We start from the raw sequence: 24,445 nt of genomic DNA on the forward strand, positions 1-24,445 counted from the left end.
GAAAGGTTATGGGGAAATCAACATATTATTCAAGGAATACTTCTGCTGTGTAAAATGTTGAAGGGCAAAATTTTCTTGAACTTATATACAATCAATCATACATTTAACAACTACTCAGCCAGTGAGTGCTTAAGAGTTGGAAGAAGTATTTACCAAACATAAGCTATAATCCATTTTCTTCAAAACTCCAATAGCATTAGACAACAAAAAATGGTTAATAATAGAATGGCACATCTCCGACGGTAATTATTAGAATGCTATCTCCTCAAGAACTTGAAGGGTTTTCTGATGAACCTAGATACAAGATGAACAAATTAAATGAGTCTTTGGAAGAATGATGTGACCCTTACGAGCATTATCAAATGCACCATAACTAGTACAAATAATAACACCCTTTTGCTTAAACCAATCAATGCATGATTATTCGCACAGAAACAACCAAATCACATGAAAAGTATCTCGTATAGAGTTAGAAACTTACATTTACAATTAGGCGTTTTTTAGTTTAGGGGAAAACAGATTCTCAGTATCAAGAGAAAAAGTTATGTGAATTATGAGGGAAGATAAAACTTACCCATTCCAGATGTTGTGCTGTAATCCCAGGGACATTTCCAGAGTATATACCACCTAAGACCTGACAAGTCGAGGAATAAATGTTCATCAGCATCAATCTATGCATATATACCAGCTTCTTAGATCACTTCATAGAATGTAACTGAGTGATGATGGGAGAAGCCAAAGCAAATAAAAGCAAGAGATGTGTCATTTATATTAAATCAATGAAGTTCGTTATTTGACGGAATTTCCTTATCATGTCTTCAAGTCCATTTAAGTTGCAATAGTTCTGCAAAGTGATGATTACCTTGGTGACAGTCTCAAGAAACATGCCAGGGCGCACAGGAAGAGGTTTCAGTCCCGTAACACTTTCCTAATATCATAATAAGAGGGTCAACTTACAAACACCAATAATTTTGCAGATGCATTGACCTAATCTAAGATAACTTATTTTTTATCTACTGGGGAAATAACCATATTGTGTAATGAATCTTACCCTTCCTCTAACTCCATTGGATTTCCTACCGTCAGTATCAACTTCATCACTTCCATACCTTTCTGCACCTTCGTCTTTCCCAAGCATTACATTTTTTATCATTTCTTCGACAGTTTTCCCAGGTTTCAAAGCAACCAGTTTGGTTAAGAAGTTCACCTGCAATGGCAAGATTTGTGTTTACACCAATGATAACTAAAACAACTTCTATGCCTACAAGAAGAACAATAAAAAAACAACCTTTAGGCACAGATTTCCTCAAAACAAAGAACACTGTTATTCAATAATATATATGGATAAAAACAAAGAATTGAGGACAAGTAGCAGCCAGTCATTTTATATATGCAGGGAAATACCTCTGATTCAGGAAGAGTAGTAAAGCCACGGTCATTTCTTTCATCCAATATTCCACCTCCCATCATATTCCGAGCTTCCTCTCTGATCAATACAAGCCTTGCAAGTAGTTTTCGATCTGGAACAACTGGTCTAGTTTCCATTGTCTGCATAAGAATTGATAATGTAAGAAAAAGTTAAAGAAACAAAACAATAGATGATGTTTTGGTCAAACTTTGATTCCCATCTATTTAAACAAGATACAAAGACCATGAATACTTAATATATTTTTCATTCACCATGATAGTTCTTCACATTTAAATGCTTTAACATATCACCCCACCCACTCTTTCATTTATTTTCTTCTTTGAGCATGACAAAATTGAGAGTTTTTCCCTCTTTTTTGGTTTTTCTTACTCTATTTTGTACTCACCCTACCAATCCAGTTTCCTAAAAGTAATGCCCCATGAAAGTTTCTATACCACTGCAATTGCACCTATCTTTGAGTAAGCTATGTGGTCCTACATAAATAAAGCAAGCTCAGGGAAGTATAGCCAAATGACATTAATGGGAGAAACTAAACCATCAATACAAGGTTTTTTTTTTTTTTTTTTTCCCCCTTGGGTGTAAGGGAGTAAGGGGAAGTGGTTCGCTTAATATCATAAATAGAAATCATAAACAAAAAACCTAAGCAGTTCATCAATAACAAAATAAAGTAGCTTGTCAATATAAAGGAGATAACAGAATATACTAGGTTTCAAGTAATTACCTCCAGTAAATCATCTGCCTGGTTAGCTATATCATTTAAATTTGCTCCGGGAATATGAACTTTGATCCCATTCCCACTTTTAAAAGCACCACCGCCAGCAGCCACTCGACGCATCAATTCATGTCTGCTTTCTTTCTGGGGAGTTCTACAAAGCAGGCCAATCACTTGAACCTACAAAGAGGCAATAACTATAGTAAATCTTGTGTAACAATTAGAATTATCTCTTAAAGATCAACCAGAGGTTTCAAGACTTCCTTACATGTGGGGGGCACTTCTTTGTAAGATGGGATAATACGGTCTCCTTGATTACCTCCAAAAGTGCCTTGCGCTTTACAAAAACAACATATAAACTATCAACAGTAATTTCAAGTTCCACAATAATCTTTTAACTCAAAAAAACAATAGCAACAAAACAATCATAGGATTCCCATACACAGTGAAACTTACAAGTTTCAAAGTCATAAAGCATCCACAAAAATCAAACTAAGACTTGAGCAAACAGATTTGAAAGGAGTATACATGCATTTGTTCGAAAAATTTAATTGTAGAATTGTACCTTATCATCTTGGTCCTTTTCAGCAAGTTGTATCATGTAATCTAGGGCCATCATAAAACCTGATTCCATCTGATCAACTCTTTTACCTATAACTCCTTGAGCAGCCAATTCCACAGCCACCTCCTCAGATGCTTCATTCATATTCATATCTTCCAACTACCCCACACACAAGCACAAAGAAAAACACAAAACAGAACCTTCATTCATGAACTAATAACTCAGCAACTAACATCAGTGCCAAATGAGAAAAAGCTTCAAACTTTGAGCTGCCTAATTGATGCAGGAGAGTTGATTAGGATATATTTCCCAATATCTAGAATTGGTTTGAGATGTAATTCATTGAGATTATCATATATCTATCTTTTATCTACTTCTATATTAAATTAGGACTATACTTCTCAGATTTTAATCAAGCCATCAATAAAATTCATTCTTAAATTTCCTTAGGTCCATTCTTAAATTTCCTTTGGCAATACCTTATGTCACGGATTTGACTCATACTCACGGATTCTAGTGTTAATAACCATTGATATTGAGAAATGCCCTCCAGCAAGTGTTGAAAATATACCGAATTCGGCTTAGTCAAAACAACAACTCATTTTGAAGCAACCACATAGTTTGTCGGTTTGCTACTATGTCTCTTTTTAAGATTTCTTGATAGTGTTCCTATTTTCAGTAAACTTCCTCAGACTTTAATTTCAATATAGTAAAAGCCTCTTATGCAAACAAACAAAAAAATAAAACCCTTTTGCTTATATTAATAAAGGAAAATCAACATTACTAGTGGAATCTAGTATAAATATAATTTACTATATTAAAATTTTTTAAGTTTATTTAAACATCTTAAAAAATCCAATGATGTTCAAAATGACCCTTAAATTTATACTACTATTCCACACATTTTAGCTTCTCAATTCTTGCTTTTTTTATACTTTATTTCAACAAATATAATGCAGAATTCATTAAATTTATCCACCAAAATTTTTTATTTCAATAAGACTCAACAACATTAGATGGTAATATATGATCAAAATAATGAACTCTTACTAATTTTATAAAATAGAGTATTCATAATCAAACTCATTATCTAATCTACATACAAGTAAAATACTAGACCAAAAAGTTTCAATCTAGTAAAAGCCTCTTATTCAAACAGAAAAATAAAACCCTCTTGCTTATATAAATAAAAGAAATTCAATATCTTGATAACAATACATAACTATTTTCAGGGTCGATTATAACTGAGCCTACTACATGATAGGTATGGTGAAATAGTTAAAAGATCAGAGGAGTGAAAACCTACAAGAATGATCATTTCCTGAAGAACAGAAGTGACTTGGTCACCCCCTTTGAGTAAAGCTTCATAGTTAGAATTGTCGGTGCTCTGGTCGGCAGTGAAGAGGTGGGTTTTACGGGGTGAATTTAAATCTTCAGGTGGGTAACCGCCACCTACTTCATAAGAGGAACGCAAACTCCATTGGTGAGTGTGGGTGGTAATGCTAGTGGTTTGTTTTAAAAGTGGGAAGTGGTGTTTGTGGTGGTGTGATGGAAAGGATATTGATGGATTCAGAGGTGTAGAAGGTGAAGATGAAGATAATGCAATCAAACCCAACATCTGGTTTGTTTTGGCCTTTACGGTTTTGGGTTTTAGGACAGAGGAAGAAGATACAATATCAGATAATTTGTTTGTTCCAATTTCTTATTGAGTTAAATTTGCATTATCTTACCAAAAATAAACATTTGATTCTCTGAAAATCATATTCTATTTTATTTAACTTTTTAAAACCCCCTAGGTTTGTTAATTTAACTAAACACCTCAAAAAAGAGTTTAAAATTTGACAAAAACAACCTCACCCACCCACATTTGCCAAATTTCGGCCACCACCAACAGAAGTGGCCAGAATCTGGTATAATGGCACACTACTGACTGGATATAGTTAATAGTGCACCGATCTAGCCTTTTTCAGCCAGATCTACTGTGGATCTAGCCAGAAAATGTCAAATCTACGGTCAAAGATCTAGCTGTAGCTAGTCATCAATGACGGCCAAGACATGATCGTTGTTGATGATCAAACGCGGCTAGAGCTGGCCGTCAACGGCTAGATCTAGCCGTAGATTTGGCATTTTCCGGCCAAATCCATAGTAGATCTGGTTGGAAAAGCCCATATCGGAGCACGATCGGTTAGATCCAGCCGGTTGTGTGTTGATATGACGACTCCAGCCACCCTCGAATTTGGTGGCCGGCTATCAGTATTTAATGGGTGGGTGGGGGTGTTTTTGTTAATTTTCAATGTCTTATTAAGGGGTGTTTATTAAATTAACAAACCAATGGGGTGTTTTTGTTACTTTTTAAATCTTACCTCGTAATAACCACTCAACTCTTACTTTTTCAAAAATCCTATCCAAAATACTAAAACAAATGCACAATTACTTGTCTTAGTTTTGATGAAAATGTGTTAAATGACATTAATGCCCTTATGCCCAACCAACAAGTCTCTTTATGCAATCCAATTCGACAACTGTACCCACACATCATTAGTCGTATATATATTTTTTTAAGTATATTGAGCCAAAAAGAAAAAAATTACCCAGTAACACAATCGACCTAAAGGCTAAAAGACACAACAAAGACAACAGAGACACAAAGACCCAAACACAAGAGCACACAAGCTCAAACAAGGCACATTCGCCCAAAGGAACACAGAGACACGGAAAAAAAAGCAACAAGGCACAGGTGCCCGAAAAAAAAAGCACACATGCTCAAACCCAAGGCCTATAAAAGGTACATATGCCAAAAGGAGCATGCAAGCTCAACAAAAGAAAAGAAAGAAATTAAGATCGTCGCCTTCTCTTTTTACTCTTCTTGCCCTTTGATGCTGGTGAGTCCAGAGGTCTAGAATGTTGGGATTGCAGCATGGGCCATACCATGTCAGAGTGAAAGTCTACTTCGACATCTTTGGCGTTGATGTTGTCGTGGACAACAAACACCATGGCTAACAACCCTTCCCGACCATCCACAGAAGAATCATCGCTCGGTTGGTCACTCACCCCCCTTTTAAGGGCATTGAAAAGCAAAGGATCACGAGCTTCAACAATCAGAGCACTGCCTGGAAGGACTTCATCCAAGTTAAAAGCTAAAAAAGTTTGTGAACGAAGGGCGTCTAGGGAATTGGTGCTCACCGGTCAGGGGGGGGTTTCTTTTGGGCCCTCGGAGGAGACGGGTGAGGAACGATAATATCAAGCTAGTTTCGATCAAACTGTTGCTACTCGTTATGATATTTTGAAGTTGATTAATGCTAAATTTTTCTTATATTTAGAGCTACAATAATCCCAAGCTAGTTCAACATAACCTAGGTGTGTTCAAAATCGGATACCTGAACCGGATTTGCATTTGGTTGACCCAAACCGAATATTTGGGTTAGCTTTAAGGGTACCCAATACCCGAGCTGGTTTGGAAATTACTTGGTTCTGAACTGAACCAAATTTTGGGTTCGATTATCGGGTACTTGGTTTGTGAACCGAATTTGAATCTTTTTTTTATTTCTTTATTTTCTTTCCATTATTTGATCTCATCTTCTTTTTCCTTTCTATATTTCCTTTGCACCACCACCCCCTTCTTCTTCTTTTTTTTCTTATTCTTTACCACCTCCTTCCCTCAGCCCTCGCTGTCACCTCCCACCTCCACCGTCATTTCCTCACCATCGTTCCCCACACCTACCCTCACCGTTTTGGCCACCCCTCATATATTCAACTCACCTTCTCTTGGCCCTATTGTTTACATCCATCACCATCCTAACCGATTTGGCACATCATTGTTTTGATTGTCTAGGTTTTGGAGATCTGTGAGTTTTCTAGTTTAAATTTGTGTTTAATTTGGCTTGGGTTTCAGAGATATGTGTAGAAGAGAAGTGAAGAAGTAGTTAGGAAAACAAGAAAATGAGAGGAGGAAGAGGAGAAAGAGAAAAAGAAGATAAGAGAATAAAGAGAAAGATAAGGACAAATAGAAGCAAGAGCCAAAGAGATGGAGGAGATAGAAGAAGAGGAGACGGAAGAGGATAAGGAGGTAGAGAAGAGAAGAGGCGATGGTGAAAAAGAAGAATGAAAGAGAAAAAGAAAAAGAGGAAAAGGAAGAAAAACTAGGGTTTTAAAAAATGAAAAGTCAAAGTTATCCTCACTAGGAGTGTTCGGTTTCGGGTACCTTACACTTTTTGAAGGAACCGGAACCGGAATCGACGGTTCCTTGAAATTTGTAACCAGAACCAGAACCGACGGTTCTGGTTCCTAGGTACTCAGAACCAGAACCTGTAACAACGGTTCCGGTTCCGGTTCTAGGTACCTTGTAAAATTTAGGACCCCCAAAAGTTTTTAAGATGGTAAAAAAACTCTTAAAAACTTACAAATACCCCCCTACCTGGCACTTGTTAACAAAAATAAAATTACAAATTATAAATTCAAAATTACAAACTCTATTACTTTGTAAAGGTAGATTCTCAAAAGTCAAACCAACTTACTTTAAATGTTATGAAATATAAATATAAATGTATTCACATTACTTTTTCTATAAAAGTTTTTATTAACCCCCCTAATCTTTAATTTTATTTTATATTAGTCTCGGTTCCTGGTTCCTGGTTCCGATTCCGGTTCCTAACTATAGGAACCGAAAGCGGAACCACACAGTAATGGTTCCAAAAATTTGGAACCGGAACCTACCCATTGACGATTAGTTCTGGGTAGGAACCAGAACCAAACCCAGGGTACCCATCGGTTCCAGTTCCAACTGGTTCTTTTGAACACCCCTAATCCTCACTCATATTAAAAAATTTCAAAACACCGATTCGGTTTGGGTACCCAATTTTTTTTAAAAATTGAACCAGTGCCCGAACCGAAATTTCGGGTATCTATCAAACTACTATCCGAAACTGAGCTAGATTTTCAGGTACCTGAAAAATTCAGTTCGGTTATCATATTGGTTCGGTTAGTGGGTAATTTTGAACACCCCTAAGTAGGGATGTATACGAGCCGAGCCAAGCCGAGCCGAGTATCTCGGTACTCGAACTCGGCTCGTGATGAGCAGTACCGAGCTCGAGCTCGAGCTTGCGAGTATGGCTCGAGCCTGATCAAAACTCGATAAGTGTTTTTGAATCTTTGAATCTTAGAATAAGAAGTCCTCCACCTTTTCCGGCCAATAATCAAAAACCACAATAATCATGCAATATTAGTATCCAATTCTTGGAACTAAAAAACACTGTTGAGCTCCAAAAAAGAACAATCAATAAAACTACAAAGAAAATAACAAAATGAACAAGTTCATTAAACAAATAACCTCCCCCGGTCCATAAATTCTTCAGATAATCAAACAAAAACCCATGTCACAAATGACGACTACACAACAAACCCATTTGTTAACAGATACCAGAAATCAAAACTCTACCCAATTGGAAGAAACTTCTCTACTAACAAATTCATCATTGAACAAACCCTATTTCCTTAAAAAATAAAAGATCCCCACGTATCAAGAACAGCAACAACCCAACAAAAAGAAAATAAAAATCCAATTTGTCAAAATGTCTAGCTATACCAATCCAAAACATCTCATGTACTGCCAAACCCATCAAACATCCCCATTTCTCAAAAAAAAAAAAAAAAAAAATCCAGCCAAAGACCATAAAAGAACCTATTTTTCCCCAAGTTACCGAACAAATAATCTTTACCCATTTGAGAACAGCCTCTGAACTACGAAACCCATCAACGGAACTTGACGAAAAGCACGAGGCGGCAAATAAAAAGAAAAATAGAAAATGGGTGTTTCCCACCAAACTGGTTCAGGTGTGTTGCAAAATGGAAACGAGAGGGGCCTAGCGTGTGAAATAGCGGAACCTAACTTTGAAAGAGGAGGTGGAGGCCTGGAGGGAGGTTGTGGTTAAGTTTGTTGAATCTGGTAGGTTACAGTTGGTTAAGTTTTACTTTTTGAGTTTTTGTTTCAGCTTTGAAAAATTGAAATGGGTTCTGCACTTCTGCGTTTTTGTCTACGCAATTTTAACAACTTAAAAATAAAAAAAACTTTTAAAATCTTGCAAATTGCCCCCTAAGCTCGTTTAAGCTCGCGAGCCTGATAAGCCGAGCTCGGCCCGGATCGAACTCGGCTCGTCACTGTTCACGAGCTGCTCGAGCTTGAGCTCGACTCAATTGATTTCGAGTCGAGCTAGAGCTTGGGATGAGCCGAGTTCGAGTAGCTCGCGAGCTACTCGGCTCGTGGCTCATCCCTACCCCTAAGGGTGTGTTTGGTTTATGGAATGTTGTATTATTGAGAATGTTATATTAATGAAAAGATAGATTACCTTGAAGATTACTAAGAATGTTTAGGAAATTGTGTTTGATTGGTTGCAATAAATTGGTGGGTATGTTATATAGATTACTAACTTGCCCTTCTTTAAAAATATTAATATAATATTATTTTTTGAATCATTTGTTTTAACCTCTTACATTTGAGATTTTGCTAAAACACTCCAACCACATAGAAGTTTAATTTTTAATAAAAACACTCCCACCCACCCAAGCCATTATCAGTCGCTTAAACCATCGTTGGTTGTCGATCAGGAAGTGCACCAGAGATGTTCTTTGAGGGGTTTCGAAGAGGAGGTGAAGGGGAGTCGACCGGTGTAAGTGAGGGTGATTTTCGGTAGAAAACGCAACCAAAACAGCGCCAAGAAAAAGGGAAATTGCGCAGAAAAACAGTGGGCTTCACCAACGATTAGGGGCAGCTCTGGTGATGGGGTTTGGTGGGATTTGAAGAGGAAAACAAGAGAAGTAAGATGGTGGTGGTTGGGGCCGACGATGATGTTGGAATCAACCCAGATTGGGCTTAATACTGGTGGCTATCCAACTGAAAAAAGCCTAGATCCACGGCCATCGATTTGGCCAAAAACGGTCGGCCAGATCTGGCTGGTCATGCACCATTTCTGCGACGTTGGTTTTCGGTGGCTGGTGGTGGTGGTCAACTGCTAAAAATCCTCTTGAGTGGCTTGTAAATTGTTTTAAAAACAATGGCATTACTTTCTAGAACTTTAATTATTTAGGGGTAGAATTGTAATGACAGGGTTAATGTAAATTAATTTTAAAATAAGGGTATTATTGTCTAAAAATTTTAATAATGAAGAGTAAAATTATAACAAAATTAAGATTATCTAGAAATCTTAAAATACCTAAAAAATAGAAGTAATCAGATTACTTCCTATATAATATTCTATTACTTGATAATCAAACGTGATAATGAAGTAATATAAGGCGAAGTTACCTTAATAAGGGAAGATTACTCCCAATCAAATACACCCTGACATAAACCACTTAAACTTAATTTGGTTGGATTGTTCCCAAAACCAATCAAATCAAGGGTTTGCTATTGCAGTAAAGAAAAAAGGTAAGAGTAATACTACATTTATAAAGAAATTTTACAAAGATCTCTATATAAAATAATGTGATAAAAAATGAATAGAAAAATAAAATTAATAAGTTTTACTTTTTGTTTTACTTACTTTGTATGAAAATTTTAGTAAGATTTGTTTGTAAGTGTGGTATTATTAAANTTTCAAATTTATTATTACCTTCGACTTCAATTACAATTCAAACCACTTGCTTACTGGTAACTTCTATTGCAAAATACATTTTTCTCCTTCGGTTTAAGAAACACCCCGTGTCATTGTTACCCCCAATAATGCTACAGACACCGAAGACTTACATCGAAATTTTTTATCGAATGATGTGTCAGCTGAGTAGACGCAGCCACGTAGTATATTAACAAATATTTCGCGAATGAACGGTGGTCCATCAAATATGGACGGACATCCATGATTATTAGACGGCCGTTTATTTTAAATGGACTCTCGTTTATAAGAAAATAACAATGGACTCTCGTCCATCTTTTATGGATAGGAGTCCATTTATTATGGATGGGCATCCATCTAGAATAGACGTCTGTCCATTGTTTAAAATAAAAAAGTTTTAAAACAAAAATCACGGACGCTCGTCCATATATTATGGACAAGCGTCCATATTCAATGGATGGACGTCCCTATTAGATGGACACCCGTCCATTGTTTGAGTTAAAAAAATTTACACACAATTGAGACTCAAATGTTTTAGCTTGATTACCTGCTCTGAAAGCTATGCCATCTAGGACCATATATTTATTAATCAAGTTGCTTTAAAAAATTTATATGTGATATTTTTGCTTTTCTTGTATATATGTTGTATGGTAGGTAAGGGTACGTATCAACATATTAATTATTATTTTTTTCGAAATAAAAAAGATGTATAATCCACTTATGAAAATTGTATTAACTCTTTCTGTATGTAAAATTTTTTAACTCAAACAATGGACGGATGTCCATCTAATAGGAACGCCCATCCATTGTTATTTTCTCATGAATGGGAGTCTATTTAAAATGAACGGTCGTCCAATAATCATAAACGTCCATCCATATTTGATAGACAGTCGTTCATTTATAAATTATTTATTAATATGCTACGTGGTTGTGTCTACTCAGTTGACACATCATTCAGTGTAAAATTTTAGTGTAGGTCTTCGATGTCCGTAGCATTATTGTTGTTACCCCCAACGTTAGTCTCCGTCTATCTCATGTTTTGTTTTATTAGCTTCGACTAATAGCATAATTGCATTATTGAAAAAGTATTTTATTTTAATTAAAAGAATGGTAAAAGAGTAAGAAATGTTATAATTTATGAGAAATGAAGAGGGTAAATAAAGTAATTAATATAGCATAATGCATATCACAGTTAGGGTGAAATAGAAACATAAAACGGGGCATGTGAAAGAGGGGACCAATGACAGAGAGATAGAGATAGAGATATTGTAGCAGAAAATGGAGGTGTTTATGAGTTTGATTGATTAGATTTGATATATGGATGTGCTCTTATAACCAACATTAATTCTTTCTTATTATATGATATTAACTACTTTAAAAAAACCTATATTTGATTTGGGTCATTAATCAAATTTAGCCTAAAGAAATGGAAAAAAACAATTATTTTGACGCATGTTTTCTTCTTAATTAATTAATTAATTTGTCCAACTAATCAAAAACAAAGTAGACAAATATTTTTGAGAAGGATGCGCGCGAATTAAGTTAAAATCTTTGTTTAGCTTCATGGTATTGCTTTCATGTCTCAATGGTAATGGAATTTGAACTTACGAATATAACATGGACCGACCAACAGGCAACAACATCTGCCAAATGCCAACCTTCAAATTCCCAAATGCAATGTCTTTATCTTGCAAAAACAAATCCCATTTTATGCCAAAACATAAAATCTTTCATTGAACATTTCATTTCCAAAGCTTTGAATATGACAAATTTATTTGTTTCATGTATCCTAATCTTTAATGATCTCAAAATACAACTCCTAGTCATATATTAATTAGATTTTAATCTATTCAAAACACATAAAAGTTGTGTCTTTAATGTATAGAATAATAATAACAAAAAGAGCGTTTGTATTGGTCGATGAACTGATTGTATATGTCAAATATAATAACATCACTTTATATTATGATATGCAATTACCAAAATCACTACATTAAGTTTTCCTTGGTGTGATTTGTGACGAGGTTCTTTAGTGCATTGACACAAGTGAGACAAACATATGAATACTAGTAAGACCAACTAGGCAGCATTCCTCGACGATTCCACCACCTGCATGATGTCCTATCTAGCTCATAGGTTACAACAGGGTCGAGACAATCATGACAGTCAATCTTATCGAGATATAAATGTGTAGCTTAGGTAAGTAAAGACTAAGACCTCACATTCACATGAAGATACATATCAAGTGCACTAATGTACGTCTAATTTGGTTACTAACCCATAATAGAGATGAATTTACATCATCTTAAATGAAATATTTCGCTCCAAATAGAAACTAAAAATAACATTGTCACTTGAGTCATTAACCAAATGTTTAATAGTTGCATAATAAAGATGTGTCACGTGGGTAATATCAAATTATTAAAAAGGAATAAGCAAATGGGAAAGTGGGGAAAAGAAGAGAAAGGTATGGTGACAAATCCAAGTCGGTGGGAGGTATATGTCATGTTAAAGGCAAAACTAAAAGGCAAAGTGTTGTGGGGAAAAGGGATTTGTAAATAATTGTAGGAATGTGTAGCAATCCTTGCTGTGTTTGCTTCTACTCCTCACTACACACCCAATCCCCCCAATTTATATTTATATTTATATTAATAGTACCAATTTGTTTTAGGTAGACCCTTAACCCACATGCCATTCCACTATTTTGTTAACTGGAATTTCAATCTTCATCATTGCTTGCTGATTCGCTATGTATCCCCTGTACAAATTGGGTGTCATGTGTTTTATATCATTGAAGATCTGGTTATGTTTTTATAAGAGGATTTTATGTTTTCATAATGGGACTGTGAGAGAAGATCATCACTTGGAAAAACAATCTCTTCCCATTACAAAATGTCAATATTTCATGTCCAATCTTCTTCAATAATGTTGAAATGAAAGCCAATAATGCTATGCTTACTCACATTTATTAAAATTACATATGGTACCCATACTATAGTTATGGTACATGTACTATGTTTTATATTTACAAAGGTTAATAAGTTCGTGAGTAAGCATAACATTATTTAATGAAAGCACAAAAGTAATATTATTATTTAAGTCTAAACAAATCCTTTTTAAGATAACAAAGATACACTATAATACATGATAGGAAAATGAAATAAGATTATCAACGATCATCACCTGGAAAACAAACTCTCTTTTATTATAATATAATATAAGAAATTCTTTGTACAACTGTGTTACTAAATCTAATGCTTAATATGTTATGGTTGTGTTTAAAAGACATAAATAACCCAAAAAAAAAAAAAAAAAAAATCATGTGAGTTAACCTAATTGCCCTCAATGAAAATTACAAAGACAAAAATAACTGAAATGCACTAAGGTTATTAAGTCTAGTATGATCTAGCATGCTTTAATCAAACTATTAAATGTCAAATAATCATGTGAGTTAAAAAACATATCATTTATCGTTTCATTAAGAGTATAATTGAAAGTCACTTGAGTTTACAATTAGATTTATACTTTAAATAAAACATTCACATTTAGGGAAATTCAAATGTTTAGTGATCATCATCACTTGGAAAGCAAACTCTCTTCCTATTTCAAAATGTTTATTATTTTAGGTCCAACCTACTTTAAATATATTAAAATGAAAGCACAAGAAGAATATTATTATTTAAGTCTAACAGATCCGCTTAAGTTAAGATGGATTAGATATGAACTTGATTAAGCTGTAACCAAAAAACGAGTCAAGCTTAAAGACAAAAATAAAGATAGATAATTGAGAAATCAAGAAATAGGTCAAATAGAGAGATGAAAACTAAATAGACATAGGAGAAACACTATGATATAAGAATATATCTATGAGTTATCTATTGTTTGACCCTTTTACTTAGCTTCCAAATTACATGAAGCTAAAACCAACTGAGGATCGAGAATATAATCACCCCAGCATATGGCTCAAAGGACTACTATATAATGAAATCAATATTTGACCATCATTTGTTTCAACAAATGCACATCCATTTAACTATTGTCCAGCTTCCCAAACTATCCAAATTTTCAGATAATTAATAAGAGTAAGCAGTATTTACAATTTGTCCTTCTGCAGTTAAAATTAACGGACAAATTGTAACGGTGGTGGGAAAATTTCATTAAGAAACTTGGCTGGTGGGAAAGTGTCATTAGGCCAAACCTTGGGTGGGAAAAAGTCGTTTACTCTTTCTTTAAATAATTTCATAAAATATTAGGGAAGTGGATTTTAGTCACCACTTATTTGATCAATATCCCCCATTACTAAATACACCAATTTTATATTTAAGCCCCATTTAATACCCAAAATACCCTTCAAAACTTAATTAGAATTTTCTTTACATCCATTTCTCCAATTTCAATTTTTAGAATAAAAAATATCAATTTTAAATGGTACGAAAATGAAAAATGGAAGTATTTTTTCATTAAACATACAATTTATATGATTATGATTGTTTAGATTTAGGGTTTATACAAGAAATAAAGGTTTAAAATTATAAAATAGAGTTTGGGTGTACTTAGAATTTATAATGCCCTTACTCGTAATTGTCTTTAGAGGGCGTTTGGTTTAGAAAATATTATATTACTGGGAATGTTGGATTATTGGAAAGTTAGATTACCTTGAAGATTACTAGGAATCTTTAGGAAAATGTGTTTGATTAATTGGTGGGTATGTTATATTAATATCTTTGGTTGGGAGGAATAAATTGGTGGGTATGTTATTTAAATTACTTAATTGTCCTCTAATTAAATATTATTATTATATTATTTTTTAATATTGATTATTATTTGGATTATATAACCCCCCTGCATTTAAAAACTTAGAAAAAAAAAACATCATAATAAAAGTTTGGAAAATCAACAAAGCATCCCCACCAACCTAGCCACTGCCGGCCGCCGGCAACTGACAATCTAACGGCGCACGAAAGACAAGAAATAGCCTCTGTGCGTCATATGGCAATTTCCAACTAGAGATATGGCTGGAAATGGCCAGACGTTACAGATTTGGCTGTCAACGGCCAGATCTAATCTAGCCGTCAACGGCCATATCGACGCACGACGGCCATTTTTGGCCTTTCTTGAGCCGTTCCGACAGCGACGGTGGCTGGCCGCAGCTGTGGTTGCCGGCGGTAGGTAGTGGTAGGTGGGTGGGGGTGGTGACTTGGGTGGGCAACAATTTGTTTTGAATTTAAGGGTAATTTTGTCCAAAAAGTTAATTAATTGGGGTAAAATAGTAAAAGTCATATTCATGTAAATAAATTTAAAAATAAGGGTATTATTGTCCTAAAATTTTATTAATAAGAGACAGAATTATAACAAAAAAAAATTACCCTGGTAATCTTAGAATACCTAAGAAAATGAAAGTAATCAGATTACCTCCAATATTACCACCAGTAACTACTATTGGTATTTGAAGATTACCAGAATCTTATATTACTTGACGATCAAACGTAGTAATCAAGTAATATAAGATGACATGATTCCAGTAATCCCACATTACCCCCAACCAAACACCCCCTTAAGAGGTAATGTCTTCTTTTATTATTTAATTATCACGTTTGGTTGTCAAGTAATATAAGATTACAGTAATCTTTTAAAACCAATAGTATTTACTGTTGGTAATATAAGAGGTAATTTGATTACCTCTATTTTCTTAGGTATTTTAAAATTACTTGGTAATCTTATTTTTATTACAATTTTACCCTTTATTAATAAAATTTTTGGGCAATAATGCCCTTATTTTGAAATTAATTTGTCATTACAATTTTACTCTTATTTAATTAAGTTTTTAGACAATAATACCCTTATATTTAAAACAAATTGCAGGCCACCTAGGACCACCGCCTACCGCCACCAGAACTCGTTGAAAATGACCGTACCGATATGGCCGTAGATCTGACTTGAAATGGCTAGATCTACGGCTTTTGGCTGTTAACGACGACCAGATCTTTGGCTGACCTTAATGACCAAACAGTTAGATTATGGCTATCAAAGGCCAAAACTCTAGTTGCTAATGACGGCCAGTTCTAACCGTAGATCTGATCATTTATGGTAGATCCATGATGGATCTAGCCAGAAATGGCCATATCAGCGCACAGTCAGCCTGATCTGGCCGATCGTGCACCGTTATGACCACTTCCATCGCCACCGCCGGTGGTGACAAGCAACCGGTAGTGGCTTGAGGTAGGTAAGGGTGTTTTTGTTAAGTTTTAAATTTTTTTGGTTGTTAGGGTGTTTTAGCAATATCTCAAACGTAGGGGATAAAAAAAATTATTCAAAAAAATAATATTATATTAATATTTAAAAAGGAGGTCAATTTAGTATAGTATATAACATATCCACCAATTTATTCCTCTCAACTAAACATATTAATATAACATACCCATCGATTTATTCCAACCAACCAAACACATTTCTCTAAACATTCTCAGTAATCTTCAAGGTAATCTATCTTTTCATTAATATAACATTCCCAATAATATAACATTCCTGAATACTGTTTAAATAAAGAGTAATATTACACATACATCATTTTCATACAACATTATGTGGCAAGATATGATTGGCTAATTTAAAGTTAAAATTAAACTTTCATCCAATCACATCTTGCCACATAATATTGTATGAGAAATATTGTATAGAAATGATGTATATGTAATATTATTCTTAAATAAATAGGGGTTGAAAACTCTTCCCAAAATATCATTGGGGATGATGAATAAGGGCCCTAACCAAAATGTAAGCTATATTAGAGGTAATGTATTATAAAATAGAATGGATCTATTGGCATCCCACAAACACAAACAGACTAAAGAAACCCCACTTTCTAATAAATTTTATAATAACAAATTTATCCCTTATATTAAATTATTAAAATTAATTTTAATTTCTTATTTTTCAAAAATACTTTTAACACTCCACTATTATCTCATAAACCCTATTTTTTTTTTATGATACTCAAATCATTTTTAGAACAAAAAGATATTTAATTGGAGAAAGAATATTTGCAATGAGATGTATTAGGTTATAAACAATATGAAATTGTAAGTTTTTAATTACTTAAAAAATAAATTTCTTGTTATTTTTTTTCTTTAAAGTACCGTTAATTATTTTGATCTATATATTTTTTGTATTGTTTAGTTGTAATATGTGCTTCTAATTATTTATAAGGATTTTTCTATCTTTAATTTTTTTTTTTTTTTTAAACTTTCAATTCAATTATCTAAAATTTTATTTTAAGCATACATATATTTTCTTTCACTTAATACAGCCTTCTATAACTTGGCCAAACACGACTATCATAAAAAGTTACTTTGGCAGCACTATTCACATGCTTAATGCAGTGTAATACAGCAGATCAAACACACCCCTAACTAACTAATGAAAGTAAATTGTTAGCTGATACAAAATAAGACTTGGATGACATGGGTTTCAAAGGGCAGTAACTAATATGAAATATAGTAAAACAAAATTGAAAGGTTATGGGGAAATCAACATATTATTCAAGGAATACTTCTGCTGTGTAAAATGTTGAAGGGCAAAATTTTCTTGAACTTATATACAATCAATCATACATTTAACAACTACTCAGCCAGTGAGTGCTTAAGAGTTGGAAGAAGTATTTACCAAACATAAGCTATAATCCATTTTCTTCAAAACTCCAACAGCATTAGACAACAAAAAATGGTTAATAATAGAATGGGACATCTCCGACGGTAATTATTAGAATGCTATCTCCTCAAGAACTTGAAGGGTTTTCTGATGAACCTAGATACAAGATGAACAAATTAAATGAGTCGTTGGAAGAATGATGTGACCCTTACAAGCGTCATCAAATGCACCATAACTAGTACAAATAATAATACCCTTTTGCTTAAACCAATCAATGCATGATTATTTGCACAGAAACAACCAAGTCACATGAAAAGTATCTCGTATAGAGTTAGAAACTTACACTTACAATGAAGGCATTTTTTAGTTTATGGGAAAACAGATTCTCAGTATCAAGAGAAAAAGTTATGTGAATTATGAGGGAAGATAAAACTTACCCATTCCAGATGTTGTGCTGTAATACCAGGGACATTTCCAGAGTATATACCGCCTAAGACCTGACAAGTCGAGGAATAAATGTTCATCAGCATCAATCTATGCATATATACCAGCTTCTTAGATCACTTCATAGAATGTAACTGAGTGATGATGGGAGAAGCCAAAGCAAATAAAAGCAAGAGATGTGTCATTTATATTAAATCAATGAAGTTCGTTATTTGACGGAATTTCCTTATCATGTCTTCAAGTCCATTTAAGTTGCAATAGTTCTGCAAAGTGATGATTACCTTGGTGACAGTCTCAAGAAACATGCCAGGGCGCACAGGAAGAGGTTTCAGTCCCGTAACACTTTCCTAATATCATAATAAGAGGGTCAACTTACAAACACCAATAATTTTGCAGATGCATTGACCTAATCTAAGATAACTTATTTTTTATCTACTGGGGAAATAACCATATTGTGTAATGAATCTTACCCTTCCTCTAACTCCATTGGATTTCCTACCGTCAGTATCAACTTCATCACTTCCATACCTTTCTGCACCTTCGTCTTTCCCAAGCATTACATTTTTTATCATTTCTTCGACAGTTTTCCCAGGTTTCAAAGCAACCAGTTTGGTTAAGAAGTTCACCTGCAATGGCAAGATTTGTGTTTACACCAATGATAACTAAAACAACTTCTATGCCTACAAGAAGAACAATAAAAAAACAACCTTTAGGCACAGATTTCCTCAAAACAAAGAACACTGTTATTCAATAATATATATGGATAAAAACAAAGAATTGAGGACAAGTAGCAGCCAGTCATTTTATATATGCAGGGAAATACCTCTGATTCAGGAAGAGTAGTAAAGCCACGGTCATTTCTTTCATCCAATATTCCACCTCCCATCATATTCCGAGCTTCCTCTCTGATCAATACAAGCCTTGCAAGTAGTTTTCGATCTGGAACAACTGGTCTAGTTTCCATTGTCTGCATAAGAATTGATAATGTAAGAAAAAGTTAAAGAAACAAAACAATAGATGATGTTTTGGTCAAACTTTGATTCCCATCTATTTAAACAAGATACAAAGACCATGAATACTTAATATATTTTTCATTCACCATGATAGTTCTTCACATTTAAATGCTTTAACATATCACCCCACCCACTCTTTCATTTATTTTCTTCTTTGAGCATGACAAAATTGAGAGTTTTTCCCTCTTTTTTGGTTTTTCTTACTCTATTTTGTACTCACCCTACCAATCCAGTTTCCTAAAAGTAATGCCCCATGAAAGTTTCTATACCACTGCAATTGCACCTATCTTTGAGTAAGCTATGTGGTCCTACATAAATAAAGCAAGCTCAGGGAAGTATAGCCAAATGACATTAATGGGAGAAACTAAACCATCAATACAAGGTTTTTTTTTTTTTTTTTTTCCCCCTTGGGTGTAAGGGAGTAAGGGGAAGTGGTTCGCTTAATATCATAAATAGAAATCATAAACAAAAAACCTAAGCAGTTCATCAATAACAAAATAAAGTAGCTTGTCAATATAAAGGAGATAACAGAATATACTAGGTTTCAAGTAATTACCTCCAGTAAATCATCTGCCTGGTTAGCTATATCATTTAAATTTGCTCCGGGAATATGAACTTTGATCCCATTCCCACTTTTAAAAGCACCACCGCCAGCAGCCACTCGACGCATCAATTCATGTCTGCTTTCTTTCTGGGGAGTTCTACAAAGCAGGCCAATCACTTGAACCTACAAAGAGGCAATAACTATAGTAAATCTTGTGTAACAATTAGAATTATCTCTTAAAGATCAACCAGAGGTTTCAAGACTTCCTTACATGTGGGGGGCACTTCTTTGTAAGATGGGATAATACGGTCTCCTTGATTACCTCCAAAAGTGCCTTGCGCTTTACAAAAACAACATATAAACTATCAACAGTAATTTCAAGTTCCACAATAATCTTTTAACTCAAAAAAACAATAGCAACAAAACAATCATAGGATTCCCATACACAGTGAAACTTACAAGTTTCAAAGTCATAAAGCATCCACAAAAATCAAACTAAGACTTGAGCAAACAGATTTGAAAGGAGTATACATGCATTTGTTCGAAAAATTTAATTGTAGAATTGTACCTTATCATCTTGGTCCTTTTCAGCAAGTTGTATCATGTAATCTAGGGCCATCATAAAACCTGATTCCATCTGATCAACTCTTTTACCTATAACTCCTTGAGCAGCCAATTCCACAGCCACCTCCTCAGATGCTTCATTCATATTCATATCTTCCAACTACCCCACACACAAGCACAAAGAAAAACACAAAACAGAACCTTCATTCATGAACTAATAACTCAGCAACTAACATCAGTGCCAAATGAGAAAAAGCTTCAAACTTTGAGCTGCCTAATTGATGCAGGAGAGTTGATTAGGATATATTTCCCAATATCTAGAATTAGTTTGAGATGTAATTCATTGAGATTATCATATATCTATCTTTTATCTACTTCCATATTAAATTAGGACCATACTTCTCAGATTTTAATCAAGCCATCAATAAAATTCATTCTTAAATTTCCTTAGGTCCATTCTTAAATTTCCTTTGGCAATACCTTATGTCACGGATTTGACTCATACTCACGGATTCTAGTGTTAATAACCATTGATATTGAGAAATGCCCTCCAGCAAGTGTTGAAAATATACCGAATTCGGCTTAGTCAAAACAACAAATCATTTTGAACAAACCACATAGTTTGTCGGTTTGCTACTATGTCTCCTTTTAAGATTTCTTGATAGTGTTCCTATTTTCAGTAAACTTCCTCAGACTTTAATTTCAATATAGTAAAAGCCTCTTATGCAAACAAACAAAAAAATAAAACCCTTTTGCTTATATTAATAAAGGAAAATCAACATTACTAGTGGAATCTAGTATAAATATAATTTACTATATTAAAATTTTTTAAGTTTATTTAAACATCTTAAAAAATCCAATGATGTTCAAAATGACCCTTAAATTTATACTACTATTCCACACATTTTAGCTTCTCAATTCTTGCTTTTTTTATACTTTATTTCAACAAATATAATGCAGAATTCATTAAATTTATCCACCAAAATTTTTTATTTCAATAAGACTCAACAAAATTAGATGGTAATATATGATCAAAATAATGAACTCTTACTAATTTTATAAAATAGAGTATTCATAATCAAACTCATTATCTAATCTACATACAAGTAAAATACTAGACCAAAAAGTTTCAATCTAGTAAAAGCCTCTTATTCAAACAGAAAAATAAAACCCTCTTGCTTATATAAATAAAAGAAATTCAATATCTTGATAACAATACATAACTATTTTCAGGGTCGATTATAACTGAGCCTACTACATGATAGGTATGGTGAAATAGTTAAAAGATCAGAGGAGTGAAAACCTACAAGAATGATCATTTCCTGAAGAACAGAAGTGACTTGGTCACCCCCTTTGAGTAAAGCTTCATAGTTAGAATTGTCGGTGCTCTGGTCGGCAGTGAAGAGGTGGGTTTTATGGGGTGAATTTAAATCTTCAGGTGGGTAACCGCCACCTACTTCATAAGAGGAACGCAAACTCCATTGGTGAGTGTGGGTGGTAATGCTAGTGGTTTGTTTTAAAAGTGGGAAGTGGTGTTTGTGGTGGTGTGATGGAAAGGATATCGATGGATTCAGAGGTGTAGAAGGTGAAGATGACGATAATGCAATCAAACCCAACATCTGGTTTGTTTTGGCCTTTACGGTCCTGGGTTTTAGGACAGAGGAAGAAGATACAATATCAGATAATTTGTTTGTTCCAATTTCTTATTGAGTTAAATTTGCACTATCCTAACCAAAATAAACATTTGTTTCCTCTTAAAATTATATTCTATTTTATTCAATTAATTTAAACTCCTTAAGTTTGTTAATTTAATTAAACACCCCAAAAAAAGTTTAAAATTTGACAAAAACAACCTCATCCACCCACATTTGCCAGATTTCGGCCACCACCACCAGAAAGTAGCCAGAATCTGGTATAATGGTGCATTATCGACTGGATATAGCTGGCAGTATACCGATCTAGCATTTTTCAACCAGATCCACTGTGGATCTGACAAAAAAAAACCAAATCTACGACCACAGATTTGGCCGTTGACGACCAGATCTTTGGCTTTAGCTAGTCGTCAATGACAGCCAAGACATGGCCGTTATTGACGATCAAACACGACCAGAGCTTGCCGTCAACGACTAGATCTAGTCATAGATTTGGCGTTTTTCATATCGACTGGATCTATATGGCGACTCCGGCCACCCTACAACGGTGGTGCCCGGCTACCGGTATTTAATGGGTGGGTGTGGGTATTTTTGTTAATTTTTAATGTTTTATTAAGGGGTGTTTATTAAATTAACAAATCTATGGGGTATTTTTTGTTAGTTTTTAAATCTTACCTCGTAATAACTACCTAACTCTTACTTTTTCAAAAATCCTAACCAAAATACTAAAACAAATGCACAGTCACTTGTCTTAGTTTTGACGGAACTATGTTAAATGAATTTAATGCCCTTATGCCCAGCCAACAAGTCTCCTTATGCAATCCAATTCGACAACTGTATCCACACATCATTAGTCGTACATCTATTTTTTTAAGTATATTAAGCCAAAAAGAAAAAATTACCCAGTAACACAATCGACCTAAAGGCTAAAAGACACTACAAAGAAACAGAGGCACAAAGGCCCAAACACGAGCACACAAGCTCAAACAAGGCACATTCGCCCAAAGGAACACAGAGACACGGAAAAAAAAGCAACAAGGCACAGGTGCCCGAAAAAAAAAGCACACATGCTCAAACCCAAGGCCTATAAAAGGTACATATGCCAAAAGGAGCATGCAAGCTCAACAAAAGAAAAGAAAGAAATTAAGATCGTTGCCTTTTCTTCTTACTCTTCTTGCCCTTTGATGCTGGCGAGTCCGGAGGTCTAGAATGTTGGGATTGCAGCATGGGCCATACCATGTCAGAGTGAAAGTCTACTTCGACATCTTTGGCGTTGATGTTGTCGTGGACAACAAACACCATGGCTAACAACCCTTCCCGACCATCCACAGAAGAATCATCGCTCGGATGGTCACTCACCCCCCTTTTAAGGGCATTGAAAAGCAAAGGATCACGAGCTTCAACAATCAGAGCACTGCCTGGAAGGACTTCGTCCAAGTTAAAAGCTAAAGAAGTTTGTGACCGAAGGGCGTCTAGGGAATTGGTGCTCACCGGTCAGGGGGGGGTTTCTTTTGGGCCCTCGGAGGAGACGGGTGAGGAACGATAATATCAGGCTAGTTTCGATCAAACTGTTGCTACTCATTATGATATTTTGAAGTTGATTAGTGTTAAATTTGTCTTATATTTGGAGCTACAATAATCCCAAGCTAGTTCAACATAACCTAGTAGTGTTCAAAATCGGATACCTGAACCAGTTTTGCATTTGGTTGACCCAAACCGAATATTCGGGTTAGGCTTTAAGGGGACCCAGTACCTGAACCGGTTTGGAAATTACCTGGTTCTGAACCGAACCAAATTTTGGGTTCGGTTTGGTTCGGTTACCAAGTACCCGGTTTTTTAATTGAATTTGAATCTTTTTTTTTATTTCTTTATTTTCTTTCCATTATCTGATCTCATCTTCTTTTTCCTCTCTTTATTTCCTTTGCACCACCACGCCCTTCTTCTTTTATTTTTCTTATTCTTTACCACCCCCTTCCCTCAGCCTTCGTTGTCACCTCCCACCTCCACCTTCATCTCCTCACCATCGTCCCCCACACCTACCCTCACCGTTTTGGCCACCCCTCACATATTCAACGCACCTTCTTTTGGCCCCATTGTTTACATCCATCACCATCCTAGCTGATTTGGCACATCATTGTTTTGATTGTCTAGGTTTTGGAGATCTATGAGTTTTCTAGTTTAAATTTGTGTTTAATTTGGCTTGGGTTTCGGAGATATGTGTAGAAGAGAAGTTAAGAAGTAGTTGGGAAGACAAGAAAATGAGAGAAGGAAGAG

At 34.7% G+C, this 24,445-nt stretch overlaps 2 protein-coding genes across 2 annotated transcripts; both read right to left on the reverse strand.

Moving 5' to 3' along the window:
- Nucleotides 1-249: 249 nt before the first annotated feature.
- On the reverse strand, nt 250-4,401 carry LOC116110087 (protein PEP-RELATED DEVELOPMENT ARRESTED 1, chloroplastic-like). The gene is made up of 9 exons (XM_031396319.1): nt 4,010-4,401; nt 2,707-2,862; nt 2,410-2,478; nt 2,151-2,321; nt 1,405-1,548; nt 1,052-1,207; nt 863-928; nt 575-634; nt 250-294 (listed from the first exon to the last, which is right to left on the reverse strand). Exons 1-9 carry the CDS (start codon nt 4,319-4,321, stop codon nt 250-252), a joined length of 1,179 nt encoding a protein of 392 aa, XP_031252179.1. The 5' UTR covers nt 4,322-4,401.
- A 13,409-nt stretch (nt 4,402-17,810) lies between these two features.
- On the reverse strand, nt 17,811-22,138 carry LOC116110088 (protein PEP-RELATED DEVELOPMENT ARRESTED 1, chloroplastic-like). The gene is made up of 9 exons (XM_031396320.1): nt 21,827-22,138; nt 20,524-20,679; nt 20,227-20,295; nt 19,968-20,138; nt 19,222-19,365; nt 18,869-19,024; nt 18,680-18,745; nt 18,392-18,451; nt 17,811-18,110 (listed from the first exon to the last, which is right to left on the reverse strand). Exons 1-9 carry the CDS (start codon nt 22,136-22,138, stop codon nt 18,066-18,068), a joined length of 1,179 nt encoding a protein of 392 aa, XP_031252180.1. The 3' UTR covers nt 17,811-18,065.
- Nucleotides 22,139-24,445: the final 2,307 nt, after the last annotated feature.

Source organism: Pistacia vera, unplaced genomic scaffold, assembly GCF_008641045.1.
Source record: "Pistacia vera cultivar Batoury unplaced genomic scaffold, PisVer_v2 Contig596, whole genome shotgun sequence".
NCBI classification, from domain to species: Eukaryota; Viridiplantae; Streptophyta; class Magnoliopsida; order Sapindales; family Anacardiaceae; genus Pistacia; species Pistacia vera.